The sequence below is a fragment of the Mus musculus genome, chromosome 7, assembly GCF_000001635.26.
Source record: "Mus musculus strain C57BL/6J chromosome 7, GRCm38.p6 C57BL/6J".
Lineage (NCBI taxonomy): Eukaryota > Metazoa > Chordata > Mammalia > Rodentia > Muridae > Mus > Mus musculus.
The window spans coordinates 83,606,955-83,627,203 of record NC_000073.6 but is presented as its reverse complement, the minus strand read 5'-3'; the positions used below and the strand labels follow the sequence as shown (position 1 = coordinate 83,627,203).

General features: G+C 45.7%; 1 protein-coding gene and 1 long non-coding RNA gene across 5 annotated transcripts in view; one reads left to right on the top strand and one right to left on the bottom strand.

Annotated features, from left to right (window-relative positions):
• The window catches only part of Gm16638 (predicted gene, 16638), a 34,794-nt gene that overhangs the window by 4,638 nt on the left and 9,907 nt on the right, over positions 1–20,249 (top strand). Inside the window, exon 2 of one of the 2 annotated variants that reach the window (NR_166697.1) lies at positions 14,817–14,953. This is a non-coding gene — a long non-coding RNA (predicted gene, 16638). Of the gene's footprint in view, positions 1–1,329; positions 4,051–14,816; positions 14,954–20,249 lie in introns of those variants that run through there. The other variant, NR_166696.1, reaches the window with a different exon arrangement.
• Tmc3 (transmembrane channel-like gene family 3) overlaps positions 352–20,249 on the bottom strand; it is a 41,949-nt gene continuing 22,051 nt past the window's right edge. The window contains exons 12-23 of one of the 3 annotated variants that reach the window (NM_177695.4): positions 19,392–19,470; positions 17,880–18,128; positions 17,232–17,360; positions 16,425–16,492; positions 14,642–14,770; positions 12,181–12,291; positions 11,221–11,346; positions 10,393–10,471; positions 9,033–9,075; positions 8,582–8,668; positions 7,050–7,305; positions 3,495–5,100 (exon numbers count right to left, since the gene is read on the bottom strand). In NM_177695.4, the coding sequence (NP_808363.3) occupies positions 4,257–5,100; positions 7,050–7,305; positions 8,582–8,668; positions 9,033–9,075; positions 10,393–10,471; positions 11,221–11,346; positions 12,181–12,291; positions 14,642–14,770; positions 16,425–16,492; positions 17,232–17,360; positions 17,880–18,128; positions 19,392–19,470 (2,200 nt within the window). In that variant the 3' untranslated portion in view covers positions 3,495–4,256. Of the gene's footprint in view, positions 5,101–7,049; positions 7,306–8,581; positions 8,669–9,032; positions 9,076–9,896; positions 10,472–11,220; positions 11,347–12,180; positions 12,292–14,641; positions 14,771–16,424; positions 16,493–17,231; positions 17,361–17,879; positions 18,129–19,391; positions 19,471–20,249 lie in introns of those variants that run through there. The other 2 variants (XM_006507591.3, XR_001785530.2) reach the window with 2 other exon arrangements.

Sequence of the window (20,249 nt, the reverse complement as noted above, 5' to 3'; positions counted from 1 at the left end):
AAAATATTATTGGATCATGCTACCAATAATAGTTTGATGACAGGGTAATAAAGCAGGCAATCACTCTTGCCACAAACCATTACTACACTATGCAGGCATCTTGTGAAACCACAGTTACGCAAAGCAAGCTTGATAAGGCGGCTTGATCACCTTCTGTTCCTACAGTATCGATAAGGGCTGGTTTTCTGAGAGTGAAGGGAGATGAGTGAGCGACAAACTATGCTTTTGTTAGGAGCTTCATGTACCCATCCACACTGGTGATGGCACTGTGGCAGGAGAGTGGGTAAGGTCACTGAGAGGTGAATCACATATCGGCTTGCAGAGACAGGAAAAAGAAAAATAAAGAGCAAAGGCAATAAAACCATTTGATTTATTACTTTTTCATCAGATTGATAAGAATTGCATAACGTAGCAAGATTAGGTTCTTGGGGAGCCTCTAAGGAAAACATTCCCATCACCTGCCAAGGCAGGAGATGCAACACATGGGCTTGCAAAGACTAATAAAGAGGAAACTGGAAAAACCTATTATGTTCGTCTGCCACAGGCTCAAGTTTCTTTTTTTATAGAACTAATAACCTCAAAGAAAACACACAAAAGATAGTTAGCACATATTTTCAGTAGGGAAGATACAGAAATTCCCATCATAAAGAGAAAAGAAGAGATATCATATAGTTTATCCGAATAATGAAACACTACCCAGCTGACATAGGGAGATTCATCTTTGCATTCTCCTGTGCTATGTCTCCAAATACAAATAAATATGGTTATAGATATAGGATAATAGTATTGAATTAAGACCTAGGTATCACCTATGGATGCTTATATGCATATATTCACAATACAGTATCTGTAAATACGACAATATGTAGTGGGTTTGGCTTAATGCTTCTTGTAGGTTAATGCTTCTAATGTTAATTTGGGTCCCCCAAAACTATTTGTATGAGAAAGTCTACAGGTAAGACACTGAGGGACACTACTCCCAGTTAATTCTGATTGGCAAATAAAGATGCCAGAAGTTAATAGTTGGGGAGAAGAGACATAGGTAGGGTTTAGGTTTCCTGGGCTTGGGACCATGAAGAAGGAGCAGGTGGGGGGGGGGGGGGGAGAGCTGCCATGCCTTAGAGTGCGGGCAAGGAAAAAGATGCCAGAAAGCATAGTCATGTGGGCTGGCCAATTGGAGCTAGTAGCAGCCCAGTTGAAATAGTAAGTAATAATGGAGTTATGGATAGAAAGTAGACTCTAACAGCATGGAGGCTAGGCAGTTGCCCAGGTATTGTGCTGCATACGGCATATTAAAATATAAAGGCTATGTGTGTGTCTTTCATCCAGGAACATAAATGGTCTAAGGTCGGAAGGAACCCTGCTCCTGGATTATTTAGTATTTCAACAACAACAATCTACTGAAAGTGAGCTCTTGACAGCGTGAGAAGGAGGACCTCTAGTGTGAAGACAAGAGAGAATCTGATTATCTCTCTCTTCTGATTATTCTCATGTAGCCCAGGCTAGCCTGGCACTGTGTAGCTCAAGATGACCTTGAACTTGTGGTTCATTCCTCCTGTTTCGGCCTTCCAGATACAGCTCTATAGTGCTTTATTATTAAAACCAAATGGCTCCATGGAAACAAAATACAAACATTTGTTGACCCTTGCAAGGGGAATATGGGTGCTCCCCACACTCAATTTTGTATTATTGGGTCTCCTAATTTTTCTAAGTTGGAATCATCTAATACAAGGTACCATATATTCATGCCCCAAACTCACACGTCAGCCCTGGCTGTGTTATGGGATGCCTCTGTTTTCTTATAATGCCCCAGGTTTGCTCATGCTCTCTCCTCTCCTTGTAGCACAGGTTGCTGATCCTGCCTGTGTCTGGAAATAGGTTTGGCTTCCCTAACCTACTTCCATGTCCCAGGGAACTCCAGGCCTCAGTCCTAACCCCAGAACCTGGGATAGGCCTCCTCACTGTGGCACTGCTGTGGGTACCTCTGTCACTAAAGGACATTCCAGGCACTGCAGAACCATCTAGACCATCACCTCTTAGAGCCAACTTGACATAGAATTTGAAAACTTGTACACTCATCCTCCTGAGTTCTGTGAGGGAGATTATCTGTGTGGACTTTGCAAATACCAATCTTTACACAAACCTTCTTGGTTCGCATTGGGAGTTATCTTAGCCTCTAATCGCATGTGGCCTTACCATATGTGATTTAGTCATTAGGACATTCATCCATTTACATCTAGCAAGGTATTACGTATTTGTGGCAGGCCTCCAAGAGTCCTGCCTCTTTGGGATGGATGGCTTGTGGAATGTCCTGGACAGTATGAAATTTCACCCTATGGTGGGGTTATGTTATACAGAAAAGGTGAAGTGGCCTTGATGCTATGATTAAAGTCCCCCATGAGCCAACTTCTAGGAATCAGGAAGAAGGGTTTTCAGCTTGTAAAGTGAGGACCCATATTATCCCTCCTAATAGGGACTGGAAACCGAATAGGGACACATTATACGGCCAGTGAAGATCCATTAGCCATGTTGTGTAGCAGGGACATGCAGGAAGCTCTAGAACCTCAAGGCTTGGGCATCTGACCAAGAAGCACATGAGACTGGAAGAGGGCTTGGGGCCTCTGTGAGATGTCAACCTCGACTGTTGCCTCAGCCGCTGCCTGGTGAGACCGGGAGAAGAGGACCCAGCCAGCCGTGCCTACACTCCCAACAAGTGTGCATTCTCTGAAGCCACTTAGTTTGTAATTATGGTGTGAAAGTCACAAGAATCAGAGTGGAATTGCTCTGACAAGTAAGCAAATGAAGCATGGGGATTGTGAAGCAGGGAGTTTGGTGCACATGGACCTGAAAACAGAAGATCTGCCTGGAATCTCAGTCTGGCACTAGGGTTACCACAAGTTTGTACAGACTGTACCTCTGCAAGGACATCTGTCTGGCCTTGGGATGGTGCCACCCTTGCTGCTGATCTCACTAACACGGAGAGCTGACTGAAAGAGCTTCATTGACTTGTGAAACCATTCCTTTACTCTGGATGCTACATGGGTTCATGGCTTACCAGACCATGGTATCATCAATGGTCAATGTGATGCTCTCTGTTTCCAAAGAAATTCAATGTGTGGAGGGTCCCCATTGTTATTCTAATTGACAGCAGTGACAGGAAACACACATGAGATATCTGAAGTGTGTCAGTTACTGGGAATGTAGAACCATGGTGCCACTTTTGTCCCAGATGTTCAGAGAATAGTAGAGGAGACAGAAATATTAACTGTCAGAGCTTTTAAAAAGCAATATGAAAATAGGAGTCAAGGCACCAAGCTGGTTACCGTGGGGTGGAGCACACACAGCTGCCCTTCACAGGGCCTGTCAGGGGAGCCAAAGAACAACTCCTTGTGAGAAGACACAGTGGGAAGCAGATAATGTCAGCCTTGCTCTTTTTTTGTGGGCTCGTTAGGTGGAGGCTACAGGCCTGGCATCTCTGCAACTGAATTCTTCACCTTCTACCTGAAGTGAAGTCCTTTGGCACAGGGGGGGGGGGGGGGAAACAAGATCTGCAAACACAGAATCAGAGCTGAGAGGTGAAAAAGACAGGTGGTCTTGGGGACGTTTGAACCTCAGTTCCAGCGGAGCATGGTACCAAGTCTCAATTCCCATCCTTCCCAGTGAACCAGGAAAGCCCAGCTATAAACTTGGGATCATTTCTAATCTGTACTATGACTGAGTAATACAGAGTTAAATAAGTTTGCAGCATATGACACCGGCCATTACTAAACCGATTGTCCTCATAAACTATGTACTCTGAATACTTCAAGGGTAGCCACCCGATTTTGGGTGCTCACTATGGAGTGCTGATATGTGTATGTCAAAAGACCATAGTGCAAAGCACTCACTCAATATTATTAACGATGAAAAGGGTGATGACTGTTTTTGCAGTCCCGATGAGATATCTGGCTTGCAGGTGAGCATGAACACCCTGAATGGAATCAAAGGCCTGTCATTTTCTTGAAATGACAGCCTGATATGGTTAATGTAAATAAACACTGAGAATGGTCATGCACGCCTCATTGCTTTGAATAGGAAATTACAGCCCTCGGGGTCTCAGAACCTCAGACAGCATCAATACATAAGCCTAAAAAAGCCCCACAGATCTCTAACACCTCACAGATAGATCCTCTCTTACAGAAAGGGTGGGACCATGTGCCCTCAATATTTCCAAAGAGATCCAGTCTTTAGGAAGGGACATGGAACATTTGAACCGCCTAGACATTTGAACAAATTAGATCATTTAGATCTGTGGGTAGTACCTGCCTGGACTTGGCCTTCCTCCTGCCCAGCTGGCTGGCAGACCTTGGGAATCTGCCCTGGCTGGACATGACATGCAGGTATTGGTCATTGTTGCTGTTTTGATGGTCACTGCTGGATGCTGCTGACACAGAATCAGATTCTGTGAAGGACGGCTCGAACTTGGCCTTGACTCTGGCCTTCAGGGCATGCTGTGGGTATTGGCCGTTCCTGGATCGTGGCTTTCTGTGTACAAATGTGGGCCTCTCAAGCTGGTCTTCAAAACTATTATCCCCAGATCTGTAGTACACCCTTCGCTGGTATTTAGGGTCTCTGGTGTTATTTTCTGATCTGTCACCAGTGTAAAAACAAGAAGACCGAGGCAGGTCTGTCAGGGAGCTAGCAGGGATTGACCACTGGACCAAATCTCTCCTGAGCATCTCCTCCTCTTCTTCACTCAGCTGTGGAGAGCAAGGCTGGTTGGGAACCCAGGACATGTACTGCTGCACATTCCTGGGGTACAGCTCTACAATGTCACCTAAAGCATCTATCTTGAAATGCCTTTCTGGCCAGAAAGCTCGGTGGGTCTTTTTGTGAGAGTCACGTTCATTAACCACATAGTACCTGGGAGCACGGGGACTGTGGTCATGTGTCATCAAGGTAGAGACCCCAGATCCACAGAAAGGAGGACTGATTGGCTGAAAGTCTTTCCGGGAAAGAGGCTCTGAGCGGACATCTTTGAGGGGCTGTGTCTGTGTCACAGATGAGCAGGATCTGTTCTTGTGGAGGTTGCTTGTGCTGGAACATGGCCTATGTGGATGCCTGTAAGACAGACGTGGTTAAGTAGCTATGGCCTCTGTATCCCTCCACAGCCCCAGGAATTCCAAAGTGTCTGTATGTGATTTGTGGGCTGCATGCACAGAAGCACTCAGGGAGCAGGGCCACACACTGAATATCTCAGAGCCCTGATATGATAAGGGATGACACTCTCTATGAGGGTGCACATAAAGGCCTCATTAACATATGTCATCACAGAGCACTGGTTCTGTTAGGAACAATTTTATGGGGCTAATGTTTGTGGAATGCATGTTAGGAATACTGCTCTAGTGGGCTAACCTGCTCTCCAGCTTCTCAGGAACTCCCTCAAGTGTCCACTTGGGCGAACTCTACCTGTCAAAGGACCAGTGACTGTGCTTTGGTCCCCAACCCCAGTGACCTCCCAAGAAAAATTTAGATTCTTCCTTGACTACTTGTCAAGGTACTCCAAGGATATGAAGACAACTTGCATAAAACAAATCCTCAAGTTCTATGATAATTTGCAGTAAGGAAAAAGAAAAATTATATCTATCTCTATGGTGTCCACTGTACTACAAATGATGGACATGATTCTGTCTCCTCATTCCTCTGGGTGCTGTTTGAAGAGTAAAGGAAGTTGGGTTCTCCTGCTTTCTGGAAGATGAAATTGAAGCATCTGGCCCATATACATAACACATTGAGGGTCTTGCCAATAACTTATCAGTCTGCGTGTGAGGTGGAGACCATTTACCATTCGAAGAATGGAATGAGGCCAGATAAAAAGATAGGGAAGCCCTGGGACCCAGTGAGCGGAAGGAACCCATCACCCAGGGTATAGTGGAGCCTCCCACTAGCCGAGAAGCAGGAATCCCAGAACTCTCAACACTGGCTATGACGGCTGGGACATAGGGGCTCATAGTGCTCGCATCCATAGATACTCCATGTGCACTAAGGAACCAGGGTTAAGGCCTGAGTGTGTGTGACCTTGCATAGAGTTTTATTCCTTCCCTAGACAAGGCCTGAGTGTCTAAAACAAGACTGCTCATTCTGTTTTCAGTGACAGTATCCTGACCTTCTGTGTCACTGACATCTATGTTTTTACCTTATACATTGTAATCCTGTCAGTTGCTCATTTAAGTTTCTTAATAAACCTTTGCGCCGGGCGTAGTAGTTCACGCCTTTAATCCCAGCACTCGGGAGGCAGAAGCAGGTGGAATTCTGAGTTCAAGGCCAGCCTGGTCTAATAAAGTAAGTTCCAGGACAGCTAGGGCTATACAGAGAAACCCTGTCTCGAAAAAACCAAGTGGGCAGGGGGAGGAAAAAGAAAAAAAATAAACATTTGCACATAATTAACTTCAACCCCACCGAAGTCTTTTGTATGACTATTGTAAACAAACAAACAAACAAACAACAACGACAAGAACAATGAGCTGTGACTGTTAAGCTTGCTCTCCAGTGCACTTCAGTTTTCCTTCTGAGCGTATCTCTCTTTCAATTAACCCTGCTGCTTAAGCCCGAATTAAAATGCCTTTACTAACCTCAGCTCTACTTCCTAAACTGGCTAGTCCTGATCTTCATCCCTGGATGAATCAGATCCAAGTTTGGTCTGAATCGTGTTTGTAAAAGTCTCGGGAAACTCCCCAGGCTATTGAGGGTGTCCTGGGGAGCTGTACCTTCTACTTCTGCACCCTAAAATGCTGACTTGGGACATCTTACTTTCCCAGGCTACAGAAATATGTATATTAGGCTGTGAGGAAGGTGTGCTTATAGATGATACGATAATGTAGGTTTCAAAGCTCTTGACCTCCCCTCCCCACACCACTTTCACATTCTCAGGTCCCCGCACTCCCTGCCTTCCCACTCCTTCAGTGGGCAGTCCTGGAATTTAAGGACCTCAGCCTCCTAATGGTTCTGGTCCACCACTGGCATCTCATTCAAGAAGCCTGCTTTCCTTTTGTGCCAGAGTTCACCCTCACCTGTTGGTGTCCTGCTCTGGCCTTGACCTAGATCCATCTAGAAGAGGAGAGCAGGGGTCCCTGGACCCTTGTCCAGGACTCTGTGGCAGGGACCTTGTGATTGCCTCCATCCTGAGGCTCTTGCTACTCAGAGAGTCGAAGTTAAGCATATGGCCATTGTTTGGGGATGTTGCCATATACACTGAGGACAGCTGGCTGATAAGGTCGCTGTCCTTTAGAAGCCTCTTGCTGCTTTCCTCATGAGTCTGGATTCGAGCTGTGGGTAGAGGAAAGAGCAGGTGACATGTCCAGGTTTGCTGTGCATTGAACCTTAAAGTCCCCACATGGCACATGCTCAGACTTGGTCCCTTATCTGGCACTCTTGGGAAAAGCCTTTAAGACTACAGCCTGGTGCTGAGTCCTCAGGCCATAGGGGTCATGTGCTCTAAGGGAATTATAAGACTCGCTTTCTGCTTTGGACTGTGAGGTGAACAGATTTGCTTGGCACACTATCACAGGGTGGTGTGGCCCCTCCTAAGCAATGGGGCCAATGGAACACAGTTTGGAACCTGAAACCGTGAGCTGGGATGTGGGGCTGGCGAGATGGCTCAGCAGTTAAGAGCACTGACTGCTCTTCTGAAGGTCCCGAGTTCAAATTCCATCAACCTCATGGTGGCTCACAACCACCTGTAATGAGATCGGACGCCCTCTTCTGGCACATCTGAAGACAGCTACAGTGTACTTAGATATAATAATAAATAAATCTTTAAAAAAAGAATGGGATGTATTTATTATTGCAAGAGAACACTGGCTGTCACAAAGCTAATTTAGCTAAGGGACTTTGACAGCAACTGAGTTTATAGTCATCAGCTGCACCTACAAACACAGTGGACCTTTGGCAATACACATTTGGCCATTTGAAGCATGGTATCCAGGCAAGGAATGGAGGAGCCCAGTGTTGTACCCTGAGACTACAGGGTACAATCTGATACCCTTCAAGGCAAGGAAGGCTGTTGGAGAAAGTGTGTGTGGGTCCTGGTTGTGTGAGGGGGTGGCTCTGCCTAGATTATGCAGTATTCTCAATTGACAATTCATCTCTAACAGTGACAATGGGTTTCACAGCACAAAGCACAGTCATCTTGTATGTGAAATTGTCACCTGGTGACTCCTCCACATGGAATGTGACCCTTGGACTTGAGTCTCCTGCAGGAGAAGAGTTCTCTTCCAGACAGAGCACTTTAAAACATTCATAGGAGCTAGTTCATGGGGATGTTTGAGTTCCATTCTTCGTCATGCTCTGGTAGGTAGCATGGGCTGTGCCAGCTCAGTGGTACCAACTGAGCATCAGTGCACTGACTCAGTGCACTCTATTAGTGGCCTCAAGGGGCAGAGTTACTGGCTCTTTTTTGAGCTGAACCTATCATTCCACCCCCAAATCTGGCCTTCTAGCCATGCCAGATATCTGTTTCCCACATTCTCCTTCCTTCTGGGGCATAGCTTGCTCTTCCCTGGATGGGTCTGAATTTGTAGAACTGGGGGAAAGAAGGTATAACCTTGGAGAGTCTTTGGCTTTGAATTTTCACTCGACTCTGCTTCAGTGGCTGAGCCTGCCTGCCTGGCATCGCTAGGGATGGCTAGGGCTGTAGGTCAGAGAAGACAGAACTTAGGAATGTGGGAGCCTGGGCAGAAGATGGGCTCACATGGGAAGAGATGGGTGCCTGAGAGGATAGACACAAAGTGGTTAGACAAGCAGGTGCTTCAACATTTTCCATATTACCACATTGAGTTTTCTCTCCTGTTTCAAAGCCCCCATCTGATTACAGAGGCTTGGGGGTTAGTTATAGGCCTGCACATGATTAAATCAAGGGCTTAGAGCAGTGGCTGGCCCTGGCTTTACTTTAGTGTGCCCAGTGACTTGAGAAAGTCCAGAACTGGTTATGAGGCCCCTTCTGTAAATGCTTACCAACTTAGAGAGTAGACATTTGTATTTTAAGGCTCACTTACCCTCTACCATTTGGGCAACCTTTTTCTTATCTTCAGATCTCGCCTAGAAAATAAGAATGACAACCAGTTTGCTTTAGGTTTAAGAGGAAGCAGTTACCATTTTATTTTGGAGAGAGAGAGAAAGACTTATGTGCTATTATTCATACTCTGGACACAATAGTACCACTGAGGACAGAATGCTCAGGACATAGAGGCTAGACCTATTCTTTGAGTGAATAAATGTAGACATGGAAAAGCCAAGGTTTTATGCCTGAGGGGTTTCCTGTAAGAACAATTAGTTCATGCATGTGTGAAACTCTGCCAAGGCAAACAGTATCCTGTAGCTGAAGGAGTTGGGACCTGTAGAGTTTCATATTCTGGTTATTTTAGGGATGAGGCCCAAGTCTCAGTTGAGATTCATTTTGCTTTACTTGTACTGAGCACATTCAGCCTGGAGGTGACTTTATAGAATATTATTTTCGACAGTTTTTGTACATGAAAGAGTTTCCTGTTTTGGAATTTTACTCTCAGCCTCATGCTGACACTCAAGGACTTTCAGGTCCTGAAACAGTTCAGATCTTTAGATTAGGGAGGCTCAGTCTGAAATGGTTTGAGTCACAAAGAAAATACAAATGAGCCACTAGGGAGATATCCATGGACAAAATGCCCTGCAACTGGAAATGGCTTCCTAACTTGACATTTCACAAAGCCAGGCTGTTGCTCCTTTACATAAATTTGCATGTGTGGGAGCAGTTGTTTTCTTTACCTAGTGAAAAGGGGATATGGGGTTGTTTTTCAGTGATGATGAGAGACAGGAGGTGAGCAGGAGGCCTCACTTAAGGAAGTATGACTTTCAGGATACACACGACCCAGAGAGTTTGGTACCTTGGATACCTCCTTGGCCTCCTCCTGACCTTGAGGGAGCAGGAGACAGAAGCAGAAGGCCAGGGAGTATCTGCCTCAATCTGGTTACTTTAGGAGAGGTGTGTACTCCAGGTGGGAAGGAGTCTATGTCAGACAAAATCTAAAAAATAAGAAAGAAGAGAGCAGAGTGCTTGGGGTTCAAATAGTACTAGGGGCTCAGGGGTCAAAGTTGATCCAGGTGGGGGTGGCTCTTCACCAGTCTATTAAAGTCTACCGAGCTGCCATGCAAAGAGGGCTTAAGTGAGCATCAGGCTTGCTCCCAGCCAAAGCAAGTGACCACTGGCTATTCTCAGAAATAACTTGGAGGGACTCGGTGGGTAGTCACTTTGTACCATAGCACATGTGCACTGTAATCTGAGGGTTGGAGCTGCTTTGGACTCTCATGCTGGAGAGGGTGCAGGTATCTGGCCAGGGCTGACATTGGCATGGATGAGAGCTGAGTTCAGATGATACTTGCATTTTGGATCTGCATCCTGAGTTGCTGGCTGCTGAGCTTGAGTGATCTCGCGATGCTCTGAAGGTAGTAGATGAGCATGCTGGCATGGAAGGACATGGGATAGTAAGCAGGGTTCTTAAATTGCTTCTGTAGCTTCCCAGCCCTGCTCGGGGGCAGCAGAAGTGAGGGTTCCTCCTCACTAACCTCTGAATCTTGAACAAAAACACATCTGCCTTCTTTCTCACAGCCTGTGGTCACTGGGAAAGCACAACTTCATTTTTTAAATTTTTGCTTCCCGCAGCTGACCCCTGTTGCTTCAGATTCTGCACCCTGACAATAAATACAAGGCACCAAGACCAGCAGGCACCTTGCAGCCAATCAAGCTGTGGCTACTGGTTTCACTTCTCTCTGAAAGACCTAAGAAACATAAGCTACTCAGCTGAATTATGACATTTCAAAATTATCTACACTTCTGCAGAATACTCTACTGGTATTCATAGTGTCCGGACCTGTTAGAGTGGCCACAGTAACCTTCCAGATGGTGTGGTTGACTTGGGAGCTATGCAGCCATCCCTCTGTAGCATGGTGCCTTGTGTTCTCAAGTGTGGCTCAAGATCAATGTTTAGATCATCAACACTTGTAAGTGCTTTCTGAATGGACTAATTTTTTTTTTTTAATTATTGGACATCAGTGTGATCAGGTGACTACACACTTGTCCTAGAAGGCTGAGAGGTGTGGCACCCCTTGGAGACTGTGGGCAATAGTGTCTCCTCAAGTCTGGAAGTTATGACAGACCCCGTAGGCTGGGAGATATGATGCCCCCTAGGGGCTGGGAGGTGTAGCACTCACAACAGAAGCAGCACAGCTGGAAGTATCACCACGGGGCTGCTGATATGTCCAACTACAGCGTGAAACCAGGTCGGGAAGTCATTCTCTATCGTCTCGGACACGATGTCATAAATTTTCTCTTGTCCGCTAGGAAAAAAGAAAAAGATAACTCCAGATTGGACTGCTTTTGCCAGGGGAATGTTTCAAGATCTATCAAAAGTGTTTGGGTGTCTAGAGATGGATCTCCACAAGTGGCTATAAAAGCTGGAGGCCAATCTCCAAATGACCAAGATGCCTAACACTCCTGAAGTTATGTGAAGTAGTGATCTGGTTACCTGGTAGGTCTGGAGGTGAGGCCACTGATCGCACTATGAGTGCACTGGCCTTTTAGCAAGTAAATGAAGACACCTCTAACGGCTTCCTGGCTCAAAACCGGCTTAGGCAAAGATGGAGATGGCAGTTGAGATCTGTATGGCTATAGCAAGACACTCCAGACTGAAAGCTGGCACAGACTGTCTTCAAATGAAGCCTGGCTTCAGTCACATAGATTTCTGTACAACCATCTGCTCCTTTCCCCTCCTTTTCTTTTCTACCTCCAAACCCTTCTTTAGATCCACCCACTTGCTCTCTTTCAAACCCCTGATCTCTTTTTGCATCAACTCATAGTACATGCATACTTGTATGCATATGTATATTTATATTATACATATATTTCTAAATACATTACTACAACCTATTCAGTCTGGATATATTATATACAAGTGTGTTTTCAGTTTTGTGACAGAGTCCTACTCAGTAGATCAGGCTGACCTTTAACTATTGACAGTCCTCCTGCCTCAGCCTCTCAAATACTAGGATGATAGGGGTGACGAACCACACCATGCTCTGTTGGTTGTTTTCCATTATTTAAAAATATTGTATTGTGTTATATTAACTTATCCATTTGCTTGGTTACTTATTTCACTTTTCTATGTGTGTTACCTGAAGGGACCACAGTTCAGAGACGGCTTGTAGTGGACAATGGCAAAAATGGTGGGCAGCATGCAAAGGAACAACATGAACAGGAGCATTGCCAGGTAGAAGTTGTTGGATCTGCAAAAAGAGCAAGTATCACGAAGCAGCATTCATTCCAGAGTCTGAATGAGTGCATCCACATAGCTACACAGAAGTACTACCACCTCTGTGGATGGAACTGCTCTCTTATCAGGGGCCTGGAGAGGTGGCTCAGTTGCTAAAGCGCTTGCTGCATGAACACAAGGACCTGAGTTTGATCCCCAGCACCCGCGTGAAAAGGCTGAAACAGGCAGCATACTTGAAATCCCAGCAATGGGGAGGCAGAGACAGGACAGTCCCTGAGGCCTACTGGCCATTCAGCCTGGTCAGACTGGCAAAGCATAAGGTGGAGAGTAATTGAGAAAGGTACCTGCCTGCTATCAACCTCTGGCCTCTACACGTATATGCATACATATATGCACATGCACTTGCATATATACACAGACTAACACACACACACTGCTGTGTGTGAGGGTCATGGCCAGCTTAGAAACCCAGAACTCAGCTTTCAGAGAGAAGCTTCCACTCGAGCAAGTTTACTTTCCAAATACTGGCTGGGCACTCGTAAGCTATAAACCAAGAAGACAGTGACCCTATCCCTGCGTGCATGGCTTCTACCCAGTTAGCTCTACTCATAGAAATCTCAGAACTACTTTAGGACCCACCAGGGTCCTGACCTCATGTCTTCCTCTTCTCTGACAGCCTTGAGCTTGCTTCTTAGGCCCCAGGGTTGGGGCTCTGTTGGATGTGACTCTTAGCCATCTGAATTGGATCACATTTGCTCTTGTTTTGTTTATTTCTCTGCTCCTTACTGCTCAAAGTGAATGGTCTACTAGGGTAAGCCCTGGTGCCTCATCCCTGGTTCCCAGGCCAGTATCAGGGCCGTCAACTGCCCAGCTTCTCTACTGGTAGCTCCGACTAATTTGGCATGTGAGACCCTGTGTGTAGTCTATGGGTCTAGTGATGCTCAACTATCCTGTCTGTCAGTTTTCCCATCTTTCTCCTTCTCTGCTGAAAAATTACTTAACCAGAAGTCTTGTACAGAATGTAACAGGCAGGGGCTAATGTTTGTACCCTCACTCTGACATGTGGTTGCTTTTGTGGGACATTTGAGAGGTGGTTTGATCCACGAGGACTCCACTCTCAGCAGTGGAATTAGTTCAGATACATACATTCAGCTCATCCTATTTGTTCTTTTGTTCCTTGTGTTTGTAGCACACAGGGAGGCCTATTCTTTCCTCTAGAGGACTCTGCATTTGAGGAGCATCTTAGAAGCAAAGCCTAGACTTATCTGGACTTTTAGCTTCAGAAAAGTGAGTCAAAACATATACGTTATAAACTGTCCAGGTTCAGGCATTCTGTTAAAGCAGCTCAAATGGAATCAACAGAGAAAGTATGTGAAGTCCCACCCTGTCTCTGTCCCCCTAAACTATACATTAATGAACACCTACACATGTATTATGAATATGTATGGTTAAATAATCACATGTAAATATATAAAACCATATATATCCAAACATAGGCATGTGTGGTCATCAGATAAAATGTAAATAGATTACTATCCAGGTTATGTTAAAAATGTTTGAAAGCCACTAATAGAGACAAGCCGATACATAGATAATTGCTGTGATGAAGCACTATAACTGGGGTCTAATCGTGAGATTTAAAATATGTTCTGAATCTATCCACATTGCTAAATGTAGGGAAGAATAAGTGTTGTCAGGATTACAGAACAATTCAACCTTTTAAGCAGCTGTGAAGACTAATACATGCCTGCCTTAAAACTCAGCATTATACTTTGTGGTATACTCCTGACAAAAGACACTTAGCAGAATGTACAGGGATGTTAGCCCTAACAATAAGAAGCTGGAAGCAGCCATGGCGGAGATAAAGAAATTAGCAGGTCAGTTGTGTGTATTTCCTCAGTAACATGAAATCAAGAAACACAGTGTTGAGTGGAAAATAAGAAATCTGAACACAAAGGAGCACTTTCTGTGTGTCACATTCTACATAAGTGACAGAACCAGGCAAGCCCAACTGGGTCTGTAGAAATCAGGAGGGACTGTGAGGAAGGAGTGGGGTGGGGTGTTCTGCCTTTATGTGGGTACGGGGTGTGGAGTCTGTGAAAGGCCAAATCTGATACTCCTAACTTGTGCATTTTTTTCCAAATGATTATTAGACGTTAGTAGAAACTTAAAAGATATTTGCCAAGGACTCCAAAGGGGTGACAATTGATTTCAAGGTGGGGTGGGGAATAGGCAGTGACTTCATGGGGGAACCCATCAGAGAAACTTGAGGGTTTGATAGATACCATGGTAGGAGGCCCCTAGTTGGAAGAGGCTCAGAGGATGCATGGTCTCAGCTGGAGGCAGCAACTCTAGCTACCAACCTGGAAGCTCGAAACACTTGCTGGTGGGGTACATTGCAGGTCAGCACCGCCCAGCTCCTCAGGTACATCAGCCCAATGAGCTTAAGAACATTGAATGCTGGCAGACACGGAGAGAAGAAGGCCCCCATCCTGAAATGGAAGAAGGTCAAGTAAGTCTCTGTGTGTTCACATTCAGGGTTGCATACCAGATACCCCATGGTGGAGCAAGGGTGTGAGACATTCCGTGTACACCCTGCACTTCAAGAACCGAAGAAACTTCTGAAGGTACAAGACCCAGTCTGCACATTCCAGAGGGATGATGAGTCCCTGAAGGTGGGTGGTGGTGATGTGTTCATCTCTCTCCTCATTCAGGAAAAGGAAAGGCCTCCTCTGGGGAGAAGAAGACACTGGAGAATCAGGTCCTGGAATAAACTCTAGACTTTGCAGGTCTGGGATAAGAACTAAGTTAATAAGTTACTGCATTTCAGACTGAATTAACAAAGGTCAAACATCCCCAACTTTTGTCGGTTGTTGTTCTCAGGCACCTCACATGTGTTAGTCCACTTAATCATCTGAAACTGTGAAAGGAAGAGTAGATTACCAAGATAGTAGATCAGGAAGGCAAACCTGGGGAAACAAATCAATTTGCTCAAACACATATTACCCAAAGAGTGACCTGGTGTCTAGATGTGGACACTTCTAAGAGCAGAATTAATGAGCTGAGAGTACTCAGTTATCTCAAACAAGCCAGGACATCTAGCCAAGGCACAAATGTCAAAGGTACAACAAAGCCCAGGACCTCCACTTTAGTTAAAAATCAATTTGTATTGAATATGCAATTGAACCTATTCTGGTGAAATTCATATTTAGTGGCAGGAAAATGAAATGTTTAATAAGTGTTTTAAGAGCAGTCGTTTGCTCTCTTATGGCAGACATGTCTCTCGTGCCTCTCTTCATCATCTTTTACTGCATACAAAGACTGCAATTACTTGAAAGAGTTGCAGTGAAAAATTTAGCTCAGTATTCCAGGGATCTAGCACATATTAAATAAATAGTACATATGGTTACAACAATTTGATTTATACAACTGGGTTCCCTATGCAGTCTGTGACAGATGTCGGAAGTTGTTTTTCTGAATGTACAGAATACCCAAGCTTCTTCATTTTCTTTGTCTAACATTATTTGGACCTACGGCGCCATTTGTGGTCCCATAGGTAAAGTGGGAGGTCCCCACCCACTACTGAGAAAAGAATGGCAAGATGACCTCTGCCAATGCCCTGGTGTCCATAGGAACAGGATCTGCTTGGCTGGAGGTGTCCCAGTCAAAAGGTCTTGCCAGGATCCTGGTCACCCTTCAGGATGTGCGAGCTATTCAGAAGAATAGGCCTCCATCTGAGGCTAGTGTCTACATGAAAGGAATAATGGGAAATGCCCAAGAACGGTCTGTCTCTAAGTGCTCCAATGTAACCACAGAGGTCCTGACACCTTGGCAAGAAGCAGTCTTCTGCTTGCTTACCTCCTTCCCAGATGAAGGATTCTACTACTTCCTATGCAGGTGCTTTAGGGGCTATGACCAAAAGTGGTTTAAAAAGGAGCCACTCCCTCTGTCATTCTTTTCTGTAAAATCCTCAGGAAGTCACTACTAAAATCACCTCACTCAAGAATTTGTCACCCTATTGGGGTTAGGGTTAGGGTTAGGGTTAGGGTTAGGGTTAGGGCTGGCATTGTGTATAGGTCCCTCTGGGCCCACTGAAACCTTAGCTCAGATGACATTAGAAAAGCTGAGATGCAGCATTGTCCTTACCAAATCATGCCTTGATTGTAGACAAGGTGCAGCACATTCTCGGCAATCTTGAATTCTCCATATTCAGGCTGTTAGAGACAAGCATTTGCATTAAGAAAGAAGTCATAAAGTCCTTTGTGCACAGTAGTGCACGATGGCCATTTGTACCAACTTCTTCGCTCTTATAGATACTCAGAGATCACTGTCTAGCTGGCTCTCAGCAAATGGTGTAATAAAAGCCTGGGGCAGGAGCTCAGTGGAGCATGGCCTCTCCTCTTTCCTCGTGAATCCCCTTTGTGGTATCTCTGCCTCACTCCCTGGACCATGCTCTTATGTAGCTATTTTCTTAGACTGAAGCATTCCCTTCTGAAAGGAGGGTCAGGAGAATTAGGAAAGTCAAGACTTAAGGCTCAGGAAATGTCCAAGGCTCAGAAGGGCCTGCCCTAGGCTATGCAAGCAGTTCCCAAGGAAAGGAAAGATTCTTTAGTGGAGCTGCCTACAAGTTGCGCAGCAAGCTTTGCTCACATCACCCATGCTGGCATTGGCATTTTAGTGAAGTAGCTGTCTGAGTCACCCATGTGTCTGTAAGTAACCCTTCACCCATGCTTTTGTAAGTAACTCCAAGACTCTTGTAGGTTCACTAAGCTAGACTTGAATAGAACCACTTCCTGGGTCTGTTTCCCTCTATTTGAGATGAACAAAAGTAGACTCCCCAGAAAAAGCTGTATGACGCATGCCCACCTGATTCACAGACAAGCCAACAGGAAGAGATGGGTTTACTTCTAGAACCTTCCGCAAGTGAAATACTGGGGGAAGGATTTTACTTACAAACTTGCTTTCAAGGTCCCAACACCAATAGTCACTTAGGTAGCGAACAAAAAGTCCTCGGAAGAAGTCTATGAGGAGGATGCTGGCCACAGTGAAGAGCATGTCGATGACAGACAGCTTCAGCATCTCCTGCAACACATTGGGTCCTGCTGCCACCATGTCCTGACCCCCCACAATCCTCCCTCCTATCATCTCCACAGTTCTCTTCCTGGTTTTCCCTGTCTCTGTCCCTTCCATGGAGCCAGAGCCAGGAGCCCTCTTATGTTTCCCCTTCATATCTCTATAGAGCACAGAGGCAGAGGGAGGGGTTTCTATATATCATGGGTGTTTGGGTTTGGGATTCAAGATCCAAGGCAAAGACACTACTACGTAAATCTTAGGAAGACCCTAAGGTCTGAGGCTCTGAAACACAAGCTCTTAACCAGATGTGCCTATGAGGTTGATGATGACCTTTGACAAGGGCCTTGCTTAGTCACTGCTCGACAGTAACTTTGCTCTGATCACTAGGATTAATTTTGAATCCTGGAGCACAGAATATTAAAACCTCACTGGATTCCATATTCTTCTTCTATGAAAAAGGGACAGTGATGCCCAAGAGTGTTCCCAGGGTGAAGTGTTTGGGACTTCTCAAAGGGCAGAGGAAAACACCTGGCCGACATATGTCTCCCAGCACTGGCCTTGTGGGCCCTGCATGTAGGGCACTGTCTTGTTGGCCTTTGTATGTGGCGTGATAGAAGTCAGAAAGCTTGTCTCTTCTACGACCCATGTGCTAGTGTTTCTCCTGAGCTCCGCTCCTGATCCAGGTGTGGGCCACTGCCCTTCTTCAGGCACTGTCCTGGTGGCAGAGAAGGTGGGAGCATCTGCCCAGTGGCTTGTTATGTTTTTAGTAGCAGCTTCCTGTTGAGAGGGGAAGAGAAGGAAGGAAGAAGGCAGGCAGGGAGGGAGGGAGGGAGGGAGAGAGGGAGGGAGGGAGGGAGGGAGGTAGGTAATTTATGTTTTTAAGAATCCAGCTTGGACAAATGAAGGAGCTGCCACATTTGCTTTGGAGGGATCATTCTCTCTCCCCAGGTGACCATACTTCTCTCTCTTTCCCTCTCTACCCTGTCTCTTTCTCCATCCCCAGTCACAATTTTTCCCCACTCTTTGTTCCTCTCTTCTCTCCTTCCTTTCCCCTTACCATTTGACTAGAGGTGACCACACTTACAAGACACCAGCTAAAACATACCCATGCTCACTGTCACTTAATGAGTATCAGAAATGGTTCTATGGTTCTAGGTAACTTCTTTTCAACCTCAAGGCAGAGGGAGGGGTTCCTATCACATCACGGGTGTTTGGACAGTATCTGCTCATTTGAGTTTAAGTCATGTTCAGAAGGAGATTGGGCTTCAGAAGGTGGTAGACTAATGCTCCAGACAGACTGCAGTTAATTTGCAGGTCAGGGCCAAGGTCTATGGGATTTCCAAGCCTGGCTCTCTATGACCTCTTTGGCATATATATAAATACCCTTTTATTTATTTATGGTATTCTTTAAGTAAACTACCCCCGGGACGTGCCTCCTCATGCCTTCCATCCCCTCCCACTCATGGTGTCCTCAGAGGGTGAGCAGGCTGAAATGAATATTAAAACTGCTCTGGGAGTGTGGGGCTGGGACTGGAGCACACTTGGAACCTATGGTCAGCTCATCTTTCTGTGCTCATTTGAGTTGCAGTCTTCCTTGATAGAGGAATGAAAACAAGGTAGCATGGCCCAGAGAGATGTGGTGGCAACAGCCCAGGCTCTCATAACAGCACTGTTGGGGCTTAAATTTCTCTCCACACCCTAAAAGGACCATGGTGGTAAGGAATGGAACATATGAGACACAAATATAAGCACTAGAGGGCAAAGATGATGAAGACACTGGCATAGGGGCACTTTGTGGGGAACAACTACAAGAGACTGTCCAGTCTGGACAGTGATGGGTCAGGAGCTGTGCAATCTAGGCCTTGATGTTGGGTGACTATCCAGTCTAGGCAGTGATAGCAGGTGACTGTCCAAGTTGGAGAGTAGTGGGAGGTTGACTATCCAGTCTGAACAGTGATGGCAGGTACTATACAGTCTAGGCAGCTATGACAGGTACCATTCAGTAGCGATGGCAAATGTTGGTCCCATCGGGATGCTCACCTCAATGTTCATGCTGTTCACTTTGTCCAGAAGAGCAATGATCAAGCTGTAGAGATTTCCTAAATACAGTACCAGGACCCTGAAAACCACAAGCTGTCTTGAGAAACAAGAACACCATACATAGGACCAGCAGTCTAGAGCTACCAGGGAGTTCAAAGTCACCATGGACATGCTAATAAAACAGTGGGCACTGCATGGGGCTTTCTTTGTGCTGTCATTGAAAAGCCACAGGCTATAGGGCAGGTGAGATGGCTAAGTAAAGGAACTTGTTGGTCATGCCTGACTTTTGACTTTGATCTTCAGGAGCCACATGGTAGGAAGAGAAAACTCACTTTCACAGGTTATCCTCTGCCCTTCATGTGCATCACATGCATCATACAGACAGACAGAGAGACAGACAGAAACATATATACATGCACACACACAGATAATGTAAAAAATAAAAGAAAACTTAGACTACATGAAACATCTAGCTTCAGCAGGTTTGGGTGAGGTTTGAAGTCTCTGTCTTTCCCAGATGATCCCACGGTAGCCTGTTAGAAACACTAGTGCAGCAGGAAGACCATAGGTGAATTATTGCAGGGTGACACAGTGCGTGGCCCATGCTTTCTGGTCTGTGAGTTTGTTACCTAGCATCATTCCACCCAGTTCCCAGCAAGTCTATGCTACATTCTCCATTCAAGGAATGAGTGAATAGAACTGCAAAGTGCTAAGAGTTGCTCAGTCCATGAGGCTAAAAGGACCAGCAGGCCACTTGGAGATTCCAGCACCCACCCTTGGAAGTACAGGCTGGGCTCCACAGAAGCACAGCGCGGCAGTGTTACAGTTACACCAGGCTAGAGTGGAATCTGCTTGCTG